General features: G+C 43.3%; 1 protein-coding gene and 1 long non-coding RNA gene across 3 annotated transcripts in view; one reads left to right on the forward strand and one right to left on the reverse strand.

Moving 5' to 3' along the window:
* LOC129386196 (uncharacterized) overlaps positions 1 to 4,879 on the reverse strand; it is a 15,965-nt gene extending 11,086 nt beyond the window's left edge. The window contains exon 1 of one of the 2 annotated variants that reach the window (XR_011893844.1): positions 1,135 to 4,879. This is a non-coding gene — a long non-coding RNA (uncharacterized lncRNA). The remainder of the gene's footprint in view (positions 1 to 1,134) is intronic. The other variant, XR_011893843.1, reaches the window with a different exon arrangement.
* Positions 4,880 to 10,919: 6,040 nt separating this feature from the next.
* Positions 10,920 to 13,736, forward strand: egh (beta-1,4-mannosyltransferase egh). Its single transcript, XM_050184300.3, has 2 exons — positions 10,920 to 11,023; positions 11,576 to 13,736. The coding sequence occupies exon 2, from the start codon at positions 11,611 to 11,613 to the stop codon at positions 12,988 to 12,990; it is 1,380 nt and encodes a 459-aa protein (XP_050040257.1). The 5' UTR covers positions 10,920 to 11,023; positions 11,576 to 11,610; the 3' UTR covers positions 12,991 to 13,736.
* Positions 13,737 to 14,714: the final 978 nt, after the last annotated feature.

Below are 14,714 nucleotides of genomic sequence, written 5' to 3' on the forward strand. Positions count from 1 at the left end.
GGAGCTACTCTCTCTCGTGCGGCAGGTCTCCAGACGTGCACTGGAAGACGAAGGCGTGAGGATGAACTCTGAGGCCGTGGATGTCCTCAACAAATGTAAGCGTCAAAGTTCGAGGTTACCAGTGAAACATGTTGTTTCGTGCCTAGTTGAAAACGCACTGTCTGTCCTACCTGCTGACAAAGAAGGAGGCTTTGCATTATTTTCACATGGTGGCTACAACAAAAAAGCTAATGAAGCAATAACAGCTGTGTTCGATGAACACAAGGAAATTTCACTGGCGAAAGTTAAGAGCAGAGCTGTCGCGATGTGCCGCGACATGAACCTAGATGACGTATTGAAAGCAATAGGAAAAAGCAAGAATGACAGTCTCCATGTATTTTTTAGCACGAAAATGCACAAAGGTGTCCCGTTCAGGGTAATAGTATTGGAGAAAGGCACATGGCAGAAATCCATTGCAGTCACAAAAAATTCCGAGGAAGTTTTAGCCTTTGTAGAGGCCAACTGTAATGCGGGACTAAAGGCCTTTTCAGCAGATGTGAAGGACCTGTATTATTCTTTGCCGCAAAATGAATTGTTAAGTTGTGTTAAATCATGCATAAATGAATTTGGGGCTGTAAGATTTAGTATGAAAGCGGGCACAACTGTTGAATATTTTTTAGAACTTTTAGACTTGTACATGAAGTCAACATATGTGCAAAGAAATGACATTCCGTACCTTCAAAAACAAGGGGTCTGTATAGGATCCTGCTTAGTGCCTGTTTTAAGCAACCTGTACTTAGCTAAGCTAAACAGAGACCTGTATTCATGCGTAGATGATACAAAAATTGTTAAATTATTTAGATTTGTCGATGATATTTTAGTGTTTGTCAATGTTAAGCTAGACAGCTTTGACACAAAGTGTTCAGCTGTTAGTAATATTATGCGCAAGTGCCTTCGTCCACTGGAAGTTATGTTTGATGTGCCCATAGAATAGAACAAAAGATCAAGTTTCTTGATGTTAAATTTGCCTTCAATTATGTTCTAAACATGCTGGTGCTATAGTCCCAAGACAAATGAACTGTTGTTGTCATATCATTCAGCCCATTCTAAACTGGTAAAAAGAGGAATTTCAATGTGTTTTACTAACGTACTTACTAAATCATGCCATCATTGCACTGTCGAAGCGTTCATACAACAGGCCATGTGAATTACATGAAGCAGGTTACCCAGTGATGTTCTGGAATCAATTGTAGAGGGAATACTTAGACAAGTGCAGCAATCTGGGACTCCTGAACGTGCGGAAAGAAATAGTAACCATGAGAAAAAACGACCAACAGTGATATCTTATAGTATCCACCAGCTGTCTCACAACCTAAAGAAAATTGCCTGCCGAGGTAACACTGATGTGGTTTTTTTCTACACCTAACAAACTAATCAACTTGTGCAGGAAAACAAGACCAGAAAAGAAAGAAAGTGCTCCTAGCTGCCATGTTAAACACAGGAAGAAGTTCAGAGATTGTAAGACATAAATTATATATTGCATACGCTTATCGTGTGAAAAGTATTACGTCGAAAGTATTAAAGGTACACTGCGCGAATGCAAAAATAAAGTCGACAAAGTTGCATCAGATGGGTTTCTCTCCCTTCATTGTAAGCAACATAAGTGCTCCCCTCTCTTTGAATCAACGACCATTACTGGTAGAAATAAGCGCGAACTGAGACTTATGATAGAAGCCGAGCAGATTGATGCCCTAGGAGATTCCTGTATCAGCAAACCGTCATTGCCTCACTCTGAAAAAGAACTGAAATTTTTGTGCATGGCTTAACATATCACTTATAAAAATGTTTCGCTCTAATTGTTTATCTGTTCACGTGGCTGTGACTCATGTTGGCTGAGTGTATAAGTACGATCTGGTTTTTAATAATAAACATTGTTGGAAGTTAGTGCTGTATGTGTCCCTGTGTGTCTTCTTTTGTCCTGTCTTTTGATCGCGCTATCGTACAGCCCTTGAAGATGCATTACCAACAAGCCCACATTGCAACCCTCGTGAACGTTATCTTCATGTGACTGCGAAAAAAATTTGTTGAAGTGTCCTAATTTTTTTCTCCATAGTTACAGTAATTGTAGATGCTATTTGAATAGATATCGGCACTTAAATAAGCTACAGCACAAGGCTTGTTACGAAAACTTATTACACAATAAAGTGCCCACAAAATCACTCTATTTTGCCATTGTGTAGGACATAACTCAAGAACTATAGCAGCTACACTGAAACTAATGACATACAAGGGGAGATCAAAAAGTTTTACAACTTCGCTATAACCAAATATCTGACAGTGGTCTCTCTCTACCTTTTGTTTAGGTCATCTCTGCAGCCTAGCAAGGTCTGAATATCAAGCCTTCGAATTAATTCGTTGGTCTGCATCAGTCAGTCAAACATGGCGTCCTCCCATGATTTCAAGCTCAAGTACCGAAGCGTACTCGAGCTTGAAATCAAGCAGGAACTCTTTCAGTATGACACCGAAATCAACCAAGTTGATAACGCAACTCTACCTCTCCTCTTTTTCACAATTTCTCAGTGATTGGCTGGCAACATGGCAGAATCACAACATTATGAAGCTAAAGAAGCTAAAGCTCATATAGATATATCACAAAGACAAGTCTCTTGCTCCTTTTCGAAGTAATTGATCAGTTAAAAACTTCATTACGTAGTACAGTTAAACCTCCATATAGAGAACTTCACTATAATGAAATTCTCGATACCACAAAGTATTTAACTTTCTATAACTTCTTTTCATAAGAACACCATGTATTTAGAATCCCAATATAAATAAGTGCGTTTATACACAATTTCAATATAATGAAATTTCACTGCCGTCCCAAAGGCATACCAAGACAATAAATGGAAACTTCCTCGGGTGCAGATGATCAAATGGTTCAATTACAAGCAGCTGCTTGCGAACACACCTCTCAAATTGTGCGCAGTGCCACCAATAGCGACTTTCAAAATAGAGCAGCGTCATTTTCCGTATAAAATACAAGTGCGATAAGAGCCTATTGCCTCCTGTGCTGTATGCTTCGGGTGCTAGTGAAAGCATGCGAGGGTGAGCCAAGAAGGATGGTGGCTGACACTATAGAAAAATAGTTGGATGAGTCTTCGAGGTGCCTCTACAGGCTGATAGAGATAGTGAAGACACTGCCAAAGAGCTACCAGAACAAGTGGCAATCACGCAGGATGAAGCTGATAATACCTTGAATACTTTGGTAATTTTTCCCAACAACATCAGGGCACTGAGTAATTTTTTAGCCAACTCAGTGAAATGTCAGTAAGTGACAATGCCCAGGTTTGCAGTGTGCTGGCAAGCAACAATTACTCAATAGTGTAAGCAAAAGTGCATGAAGTAACAGATTTTATCATGCAAATACAACAAACGTCTATTTTAACATGCCTTCTGGTTGTACTAATGCTATTTCATTTATTGTTTTGTGCCATGTATATTCAGGAGTGCCAGCTATAGTAGATACAGTCGATTTCTGTTAATTAGACTCTGGCAGCACCAACGAAACTGCTCTAATTATCCAGCGGGTCGAATTAAACAAGAGGCCGAAAAAACGCCAAAACACTGCCGATTCATTTGGCAGTATTTGCCCAATTCTAACGCCTTAGAATCGAATGCACATCCACTCTTTATGGGTTGAAAGTAAATAACTAACTTAGAAATGACATTTGAGCTCCTAAACAAGGTATAAATCTAATATGGACTTGATGGTTTAGCAAAGAAAAGTGTAGATTGCCCTGGATTCTGGCAATAAGAGGCAATAAGAAACGGATGAAACCAGAGAAGTTTAACTTCTCTGTCCCAAGGGTCCCAGAAAACTGGAAGAATGCAAACATTATACTAATACACAAAAAGGGAGACATTAAAGAATTCAAAAATTATAGGCCCATTAGCTTACTCCCAGTATTATACAAAATATTCACTAAAATAATCTCCAATAAGGGCAACACTAGACTTTAGTCGAACAAGAGAACAGGCTGGCTTTAGGAAGAGATACTCTACTATGGATCGCATTCACATCATTAATCAGGTAATTGAGAAATCCGCAGTGTACAATAAGCCTCTCTATATGGCTTTCATAGATTACGAAAAGGCATTTGATTCAGTAGAGATACCAGCAGTCATAGAGGCATTACGTAATCAAGGAGTACAGACCGTTTACGTAAATACCTTGGAAAATATCTACAGAGATTCCACAGCTACCTTAATTCTACAAAAGAAAAAGTAGGAAGATACCTATAAAGAAAGGGGTCAGACAAGGAGACACAATCTCTCCCATGCTATTCACTGCATGCTTGGAAGAAGTATTCAAGCTATTAAGAAGGCGCAGCAGTAAGGATCGACGGCGAATATCTCAGCAACGTTCGGTTTGCCGATGACATTGTTCTATTCAGCAACAATGCGGACGAGTTACAACAATTGAGGACCTTAACAGAGAGAGTGTAAGAGCGGGGCTGAAAATTAGTATGAAGAAGACAAAGATAATGATGAATAGCCAGGCAAGGGAACAAGAGTTCAGGATCACCAGTCAGCCTCTAGAGTCTGTAAAGGAGTATGTTTACCTAGGTAAATTAATCACAGGAAACCCTGATCATGAGAAGGAAATTTGTAGAACAAAAATGGGTTGGATCGCATACGGCAGATATTGTCAGCTCCTGACTGGAAGCTTACCATTATCATTGAAAAGGAAGGTGTACAATCAGTGCATTTTGCCAGTGTTAACATATGGGGCAGAGACTTGGAGACCGACAATGAAGCTCGACAACAAGCTAAGGACCGCGCAAAGAGCGATGAAACAGAGAATGCTAGGCATAACGTTAAGAGACAGAAAGAACGGTCTGGATCAGAGAGCAAATGGGTATAGCTGATATTCTAATTGACATTAAGAGAAAAAAATGGAGCTGGGCAGGTCATGTAATGTGCAGGTTAGGTAACCGTTGGACCGTTAGGGTTACAGATTCGGTACCAAGAGAAGGGAAGTGCAGTCGAGGACGGCAGAAGACTAGGTGGGGCGATGAAATTAGGAAACTTGCGGGGCGCTAGTTGGAATCGGTTGGTGCAGGACAGGGGTAATCGGAGATTGCAGGGAGAGGCCTTCGTCCTGCAGTGGACATAAAATGGGCTGATGATGATGATGAGGAGGAGGAGACCAGAAAAGTTAAACCTTAATCAGAGGATGCTGTGCAGACATTTGCTGAAATGCATACAAAAAGGCAACATGAAGTTTTACCACTCGCAAGCTCCCTCGCTATTCGTGTATGGACAAAAGATTGTATTTAAGAGTTGCATTGTGTGTGCAGGCAACCGCTGTATGGTGGAATAGTACTGGACATTTCTTGTGCATATTGTTCAAAAAGCTTTAACAGGGCACGCTTTGGCCCTTTAGCAAATAAATTGGATAAAAAAGTAATTGTGTGCTCTAAGTCATGTTTGGCTACTGCCAAGGAAAAGATCCACACTTGTAGTACATATCATTCTTCTCTTTGTACAGTTCTAGTCAATAACATAATATATAAAAAACCAGCATAAAGTGAATTATCCTCTAAATTGTACACACAAAGCTTGCTGACTGATACTTGTGTAAAACACTCGCTCATAACAGAGGCTTTTCTTTTTCATGCTTTCTTTTCTTCTTTTTCTATTGTGCCTGAATGTGAGTATACTTCGAAGCATGCCAGCAGTGTACTTCATGCAAGATCCAATCAAGTCGCCATTTTTAGTGACTGGCAAGCTGTTCAAGGCACAAGTAAAGATTGCTGTGCACTATGCGTGGTCTTGTTTACAAAAAAGCAGATAACTTTGACTTAAGATTTCCACTGAAGACGACACATCTGTGTAGAACAAACACAATACAAAAGTTTTTCCTTTTGTTATAGGCCAGTTTGGATTTGGATAAAGAATTACCTGATATAATGAACTATTTAATTAAGGAAATATGAGACATCCACCCAATCGTAGCAATTGCTACAAAGGAAAAGGTTTCCTTTGTAGCAATTGCTACGATTGGGTGGGTGTCTCATTTTCCCTTAATTACTTCTCTCCACCTTGCAGGCATCAACTCTTGCCTTCGCTTTCATCATCATCATCATCATCAGCCTGGTTACGCCCACTGCAGGGCAAAGGCCTCTCCCATATTTCTCCAACAATTCCGGTCATGTACTAATCGTGGCCACGCCGTCCCTGCAAACTTCTTAATCTCATCCGCCCACCTAACTTTCTGCCGCCCCCTGCTACGCTTCCCTTCCCTTGGGATCCAGTCCGTAACCCTTAATGACCATCAGTTATCTTCCCTCCTCATTACATGTCCTGCCCATGCCCATTTCTTTTTCTTGATTTCAACTAAGATGTCATTCACTCGCGTTTGTTCCCTCACCCAATCTGCTCTTTTCTTATCCCTTAACGTTACACCTATCATTCTTTTTTCCATAGCTCGTTGCGTCGTCCTCAGTTTGAGTAGAACCTTTTTCGTAAGCCTCCAGGTTTCTGCCCCGTAGGTGAGTACTGGTAAGACACAGCTATTATACACTTTTCTCTTGAGGGATAATGGCAACCTGCTTTTCATGATCTGAGAATGCCTGCCAAACGCACCCCAGCCCATTCTTATTCTTCTGATTATTTCCGTCTCATGATCCGGATCCGCCGTCACTACCTGCCCTAAGTAGATGTATTCCCTTACGACTTCCAGTGCCTCGCTGCCTATTGTAAATTGCTGTTCTCTTCCGAGACTGTTAAACATTACTTTAGTTTTCTGCAGATTAATTTTTAGACCCACTCTTCTGCTTTGCCTCTCCAGGTCAGTGAGCATGCATTGCAATTGGTCCCCTGAGTTACTAAGCAAGGCAATATCATCAGCGAATCGCAAGTTACTAAGGTACTCTCCATTAACTTTTATCCCCAATTCTTCCCAATCCAGGTCTCTGAATACCTCCTGTAAACATGCTGTGAATAGCATTGGAGAGATCGTATCTCCCTGCCTGACGCCTTTCTTTATTGGGATTTTGTTGCTTGCTTTATGGAGGACTACGGTGGCTGTGGAGATGCTATAGATATCTTTCAGTATTTTTACATACGGGTCGTCTACACCCTGATTCCGTAATGCCTCCATGACTGCTGAGGTTTCGACAGAATCAAACGCTTTCTCGTAATCAATGAAAGCTATATATAAGGGTTGGTTATATTCCGCACATTTCTCTATCACCTGATTGATAGTGTGAATATGATCTATTGTTGAGTAGCCTTTACGGAATCCTGCCTGGTCTTTTGCTTGGCAGAAGTCTAAGGTGTTCCTGATTCTATTTGCGATTACCTTAGTAAATAGTTTGTAGGCAACGGACAGTAAGCTGATCGGTCTATAATTTTTCAAGTCTTTGGCGTCTCCTTTCTTATGAATTAGGATTATGTTAGCGTTCTTCCAAGATTCCGGTACGCTCGAGGTCATGAGGCGTTGCGTATACAGGGTGGCCAGTTTCTCTAGAACAATCTGTCCACCATCCTTCAACAAATCTGCTGTTACCTGATCCTCCCCAGCTGCCTTCCCCCTTTGCATATCTCCCAAGGCTTTCTTTACTTCTTCCGGCGTTACCTTTGGGATTTCGAATTCCTCTAGACTATTCTCTCTTCCATTATCGTCGTGGGTGCCACTGGTACTGTATAAATCTCTATAGAACTCCTCAGCCACTTGAACTATATCATCCATATTAGTAATGATATTGCCGGCTTTGTCTCTTAACGCATACATCTGATTCTTGCCGATTCCTAGTTTCTTCTTCACTGTTTTTAGGCTTCCACCGTTCCTGAGAGCATGTTCAATTCTATCCATATTATACTTCCTTATGTCAGCTGTCTTACGCTTGTTGATTAACTTAGAAAGTTCTGCCAGTTCTATTCTAGCTGTAGGGTTAGAGGCTTTCATACATTGGCGTTTCTTGATCAGATCTTTCGTCTCCTGCGATAGTTTGCTGGTATCCTGCCTAATGGAGTTACCACCGACTTCCATTGCACACTCCTTAATGATGCACACAAGATTGTCGTTCATTGTTTCAACAATAAGGTCCTCTTCCTGAGTTAAAGCTGAATACCTGTTCTGTAGCTTGATCTGGAATTCTTCTATTTTCCCTCTTACCGCTAACTCATTAATCGGCTTCTTATGTACTAGTTTCTTCCGTTCCCTACTCAGGTCTAGGCTAATTCGAGTTCTTACCATCCTGTGGTCACTGCAGCGCACTTTGCCGAGCACGTCCACATCTTGTATGATGCCAGGGTTAGCGCAGAGTATGAGGTCTATTTCATTTCTAGTCTCGCCGTTCGGGCTTCTCCACGTCCACTTTCGGCTATCCCGCTTGCGGAAGAAGGTATTCATTATCCTCATATTATTCTGTTCCGCAAACTCTACTAATAACTCTCCCCTGCTATTCCTAGCGCCTATGCCATTATCCCCCACTGCCTTGTCTCCAGCCTGCTTCTTGCCTACCTTGGCATTAAAGTCACCCATTGGTATAGTGTATTTAGTTTTCACTCTACCCATCGCCGATTCCACGTCCTCATAGAAGCTTTCGACTTCCTGGTCATCATGACTGGATGTAGGGGCGTAGACTTGTACAATCTTCATTTTGTACCTCCTATTAAGTTTCACAACAAGACCTGCCACCCTCTCGTTAATGCTATAGAATTCCTGTATGTTACCAGCTATATTCTTATTAATCAGGAATCCGACTCCTAGTTCTCTTCTCTCCGCTAAGCCCCTGTAGCACAGGACATGCCCGCTTTTTAGCACTATATATGCTTCTTTTGGCCTCCTAACTTCACTGAGCCCTATTATATCCCATTTAGTGCCCTCTAATTCCTCCAATAGCACTGCTAGACTCGCCTCACTAGATAACGTTCTAGCGTTAAACGTTGCCAGGTTCATATTCCATTGGCGGCCTGTCCGGTTGTTGAAAAATTTGACTTCGCCCCGCCATCTGCTAGCCGCCTGGTTAGCTCAGATGGTAGAGCGGCTGCCCTGGAAAGGCGGTGGTCCGAGGTTTGATTCCCGGACCAGGACAAATTTTTCTTTCACTGCGAGGCTTTTCTTTCGAGGAACCCATATGTGTTTCCTTTGTAGCAATTGCTACGATTGGGTGAATGTCTCATTTTCCCTTAATTATAATTACTTCTCACCACCTTGCAGGTTTCCGCAGAACCATTACATCATAATGAACTATTTTTAGTGCATAGGCCAGTTTGTAATAAGCAGGTTTCAGTGTATCCACAAGCTACCAGTAAGCACTGACACAACCCAGTGATATGTTAAACTTTTTTTTTATTGTTCCAGAGCCGTGGTGGCAATTTGTGACAGGCTAATGCTGTTAAGAGGTTTATTTGTTCATTAGCAATGCATTAACATAGATCCATTGGTAGCTGCGCAACTGCTTTACGGTTGCCTACGGCATCGGGATTGCTAAGGAACTAAGGATTGCTAAGTTCCCAACTACAAGGAACAAGTTTCCAACATATTTTTGGCCGGCTATTTGATTTGGCATGGGCACAATTCAGCATCTAGAGAGCGTCACCTCCAGCGTCTTATCGTTCTTTACGATGCCAGCTGGCGTCGACAATCCGTCGGGAACGTGTTTCTTGTGGTTGAAGCTTTAATGTGGGCAGGTTCACTTTGTATTGACGCGTGTATTCTATGCAGACGACAACGACGATGGGAGCATTAACGGACTCCGTCTAGTGGGTCAGTGAGATTGGGCGAGGACGAAGAAGACGCGGCTCTGTTCTGTTTGTTTTTGAGCAGGTTGTCCTGTTGTTCTTGAAGAAGTCTCCCTCTCTTCTGTTCGCGTTGTAGCGCGACACTCATGTTTACAACTCCGTAACTCAACAATGAAAAATGGCATCACTATTATGTGAATTGCACCTCATAGTACATCTAAAGCGGACAAAATTGATATGTTACACATGAATCTCAAAATGTGTAAATACAGCTTTTGCAGAAACCTTGTACACAACGTAACAAACTTACGTAATATATAGATTGACATGTCGAATTTACCCGCGTTGAATGATCTAATGTATACCGATTACAGAAGCTCAATATCTGTTCTTGACAGAGAGCTATTAATTTGTAAACTTCGTGCTTTTATATTTTCGAACTTCTGAATTTTTGAAATGTTTTTTCACAAATATCAGGCCATAAATCGAAATTTCAGTCCTAACAGTCACTAGAATTTAACTTTCTCTCTCAAATGCAACAAATTTAATTAAAATGGGTACAGGGGTTATCTCAGAGAAGCGTTTTTGCGTTTTCAATGTATTTGAATAGGCCGCATCGGAGTTGGGCTCAAGCTAAAGCATGAAACCGCCGGCTTCTTCGCCAATCCTCCGTAGTGGGTAGGCGCCACCACATGAAACTTTATGAGCGCCACAAATGAGGAGCAAGCAAGCATTTGACAACAGACGTGCTGGCGACCAGCGAGGTTGCCTGATAAATAATGCGCGGTGAAAACGCCGCGATACGACCTTGCGTGATGAATCACCAGCAGCAGTCACCACAAATGCGCGGTGAAAATGTCGCGATATGACCTCGCGTGATGAATCACCAGCAGTAATCACCACAAGCAGGAATGTCGCCGCCAGTTTCACTAGAGGTTTCACCTGGTTTCACTTCCTTTTTCTGATGGCCTTTTCTGAGAAATGCACCATTCTTGCCAGTTCGTACTGTACAAGCATATAAATCTTTACCACAACAATAACAGGCATTTACTATATGTTTCCCAAGTTACATATTTCTGTCGTATTAATTTTTATAACTATCAGCATCATCAATAGGTATCAAGTTTTGCATCAAGTTTTTCTCTCCCCTTCACGCTTTCCTCCATCCCTCCTTTTCTCCTCCCCTGGCCCGTGAAGCCTTGCGGGCCGGCCAGCCATGGCTGCTCAACGCTCGTCAACCTAACAAATCTTCAGGGCTGGCCTCTGCGTCTAGTCGCCGAAACCGTGTTTTGTAAGTATACATTCGCATGAACATATAATGTGCGGCTTCATATTCTGGGAACTTCCTTGAGCTTTAGTTAGCGCGAACTTCAGCATCGCTAAAGGGTAACGCCCATCAAACACGCCTTTAGCGCGTTTTGGTGTAATGATCGAGTCATTTTCCTTCACTTTTTCCGTAAACAGCCGATTTGCTAGAGTCAGCAGGTTGTCTTACGCTGCTGCGCTTTCGCATAAATTGACCCTACAACAGACCTTACCTTTGCTCACGTAAGAGGAAACTCCACTGTCCGACTTTTGTTTGCGCTGCAGGCTAGTATCGTCCCCAAAAAGATTACGGCATGGTGCTTGCAACACTCGGCTGCTTGCTAGGAACCTTCTGCATGGAGCAAAGATGCTTCGTACGTGCAGCTTTGAAGGGACTCGAGCACTTACGTTTATCTGCACGTAAACAACCTAGAAAGGATAATGCCGAAATCAAGGTTACAGCTTTGTAAGCTCGCCTTTCAATACACTGTCTTGTTCCTGCCGTTGCTTCTTGTTACTAAAGTGGCACGCGTCGCAGATCGCAGCCGACCGGTGGCAGCCCGACTACCCAAGATGCAGCTGAGCAGTCGTGCCAAGCATTTGCTGCACTGTTGCCTCTGCGTGGGGCTGATACTGGCCTTCGAGGTGTTCACGGGAGGCATCCACCTCTGGAAGTTCAGTTACGATGATCTGGACCCTGTGGAGCAGTATGGCTGGCCCTTGACAATCGTGCTGTACCTGATGCGGCTACTGACGGTGTTAGCGTTGCCTCAGTGCATTTGCAACTGCTTGGGCTTGCTGCTGTACAACGCCTTTCCGGAGAAAGTGCGTGTCAAAGGCTCGCCCCTGCTGGCGCCCTTCATCTGCATACGCGTTGTTACGCGTGGCGACTACCCAGATCTTGTGCGGACCAACGTCGCGCGGAACATTGAAACCTGTGCTGAAGTTGGTTTGGAGAACTTTATCGTGGAAATTGTCACAGACAAGCCCCTTGGACTGGCCAAACACCCCCGCGTTCGTGAAGTGGTAGTGCCGTCCTCCTACCGGCCCAAAAGCGGTGCCCTATTCAAGGCGCGGGCTCTGCAGTACTGCCTTGAAGACGATGTAAGCATCCTGGGTGATGACGACTGGATTGTGCACTTAGACGAAGAGACCCTAATGACAGAAGACTCTGTGCGAGGCATCCTCAACTTTACCCTGGATGGCAAACATGCCTTTGGCCAAGGCCTCATCACATATGCCAATGAACGTGTGGTCAACTGGGTTACTACCCTTGCTGACAGCTTCCGTGTGGCTGACGACATGGGTAAGCTGCGCTTCCAGTTCTGGGCCTTCCACAGGCCCCTGTTTAGCTGGAAAGGCTCGTATGTTGTGACCCGGGCTGGTGCCGAGCGCAAGGTGTCCTTTGACCATGGTCCAGATGGCTCCATTGCTGAGGACTGCTTCTTCAGCATGGTGGCATACCGTGAAGGCTACACGTTTGACTTCATTCCTGGCGAAATGTGGGAAAAGAGCCCTTTTTCCTTCTGGGACTTCCTGCAGCAGCGCAAGCGCTGGCTCCAAGGCATCTTCCTTGTGGTGCACAGCAGCGCCATTCCTCTGCGCCACAAGTTGTTCCTGGCTCTCGCTCTCTACTCATGGGCAACGATTCCACTGAGCACGTCCAACCTTATCCTCGCAGCCTTTTGTCCCATCCCCTGCCCCGCGGTGCTCAACTTCCTGTGTGCCTTCGTGGGGGCCATGAATCTGTACATGTACATCTTTGGTGTTATCAAGTCCTTCAGCTTGTACCGCATGGGACCTGTGCGCTTCTTCCTCTGTCTGCTGGGAGCCCTATCCACCATACCATTCAATGTGGCCATTGAGAATGTGGCCGTTCTCTGGGGCTGCTTTGGCAAGAAGCACCGCTTCTATGTAGTCTCTAAGCAGCTCGAACGCCCCATCAATGTATGAGCTTTCCAGATGACCTGGTCTATCGTGCTTGTTCACATGTTGTGAGCCTCCATGTCGCTTTTAATTTTTTTTTTTTTTGCTAATCTAAGAATGATTGTTTTTGTGCACTAAGTTATTTGTTATATGCTGCTTTTAGTGTTGTCTTAACTAGGATTGCATGTAAATGCATCACGCCATTCTACACTGGCATCCACAGCACTATAAGTAGGCGCCAAAGATGCTGGGCTGGCTGGCCAGCCCATGCACGGCTTGACTTTAAGATAAGCGAGAGGAAAAAAAATAGGGATGACTGTGTCCTGTCCAAAGAAGCATGCCTGATAGGAACAAAGCACAACCAGCCAACTTATTGCATGCATGCGATCTTGCACTCCAGGAATGGCACAAGAATGTTTACCTGTTCAGGATGAATTGATCTGAGCACCATGATGCAGCAAGGTTTTATAGAGAGAAGAGTAGTCTGCACTGAGACCTATATAGAGAGATTTCTACCTGTGGCCAATTTCTGGGCATTCAAGTTCACGGTAGTTGTTGCACCATAGTCGGAATGCATCGCACAGCTGGCCGGCCCGTTTGCATGCAAGCTGAGAGTTTTGTTTTGCTCAAGTACTCAAGACACATTACTGGAGCAGAGTTTTGTTTTCTTTAGTCATTGTGTGGCTGCTAACCTGGTTGCTACATTAGATGACTGGGTGTTCTATGTATGTCAAGGCTTCTCTGAAGTTTTGCAAATAAATGCCTGGAGCGTACTCTTGCAGCATTTCTTGTAACACTGATTGTACACACTACAAGCACCTACATTTCTTTCATTGTTTTCTCAATGTAGAGAGAAAAAAAGCAAGCAGCCAGGACAGAAATGTCCTGCCTGCTTTATATGTGTAAACCTGTTTAGCAAATGTAAATGTATAGTGTAAACCTGTTTCAAGTCACAGAATCTAAAGAAAACATCTTTAACAGACAAGGTAAGATAAGCACGTGGCATTTTCTGTGGGCTTTTCCCTGTTGTTTTCCATCTGTTCCTGTTTCCATCATCAGTCAGCAAAAAAGTTTACTTATTCTTGGCACAGACTTTGCAAGTTGCCCCAAATACTGTAGCGATACGAAACAGAATCTTACAGAATCTGCATTTTTCCTGGGTGAAAAAGGCTTGCATTAAAGAAGCCCTGCAACATATCTTAACTGAGTAATCGTTGAAATGAGGGTGATGCTTTTCAAGAAATATGTAGGTGCAAAATCTTTTGAGGAGGACCTAATAATAGAGATAAAAAGTGCAGACAGTGTTTTCTCTTCGCTGAGACTGCGCTGGTAGCAATGCTCTGCCGATTACTCCTTTCATACTTTTTCTTTACGGTGCACTTATGGTAACCCTTCAAGGTTGGCATCTGACAAAGGTACCAGAAAGCAATAAAGCAGCAGTGACAAACTGGCGGGACGTCTTTCTAATGAAGATTGAAGGGGTGTGCATGTGTAGGCTTTCGCAGGGGAGTAACTTGTGATAATAAACAATCGCCCAATGGCTGGTATCTATGGGCTTTTGCAGGGGAGTAACTTCTGATAACAATTGCCTAATGGCTGACATCTATGTGCTGTTGCATGGGTCTCTGACCTCATGGAAGGAACATATGGAGGGGACTTCGAAAAACTATGAGAATATGCAAGCAATTTTTTTTTTTTTTTGTGCCAGATTGTGCTCTTCCTGCTGCATGCAGAGGAATATGGTCTGGTTC

This window comes from Dermacentor andersoni, chromosome 4 (genome assembly GCF_023375885.2).
Source record: "Dermacentor andersoni chromosome 4, qqDerAnde1_hic_scaffold, whole genome shotgun sequence".
In the NCBI taxonomy this organism is placed as follows: Eukaryota; Metazoa; Arthropoda; class Arachnida; order Ixodida; family Ixodidae; genus Dermacentor; species Dermacentor andersoni.

Excerpts from the sequence above, each read along its gene's own strand:
- egh (XM_050184300.3), top strand. The coding sequence starts at position 11,611 with ATGCAGCTGAGCAGTCGTGCCAAGCATTTGCTGCACTGTTGCCTCTGC.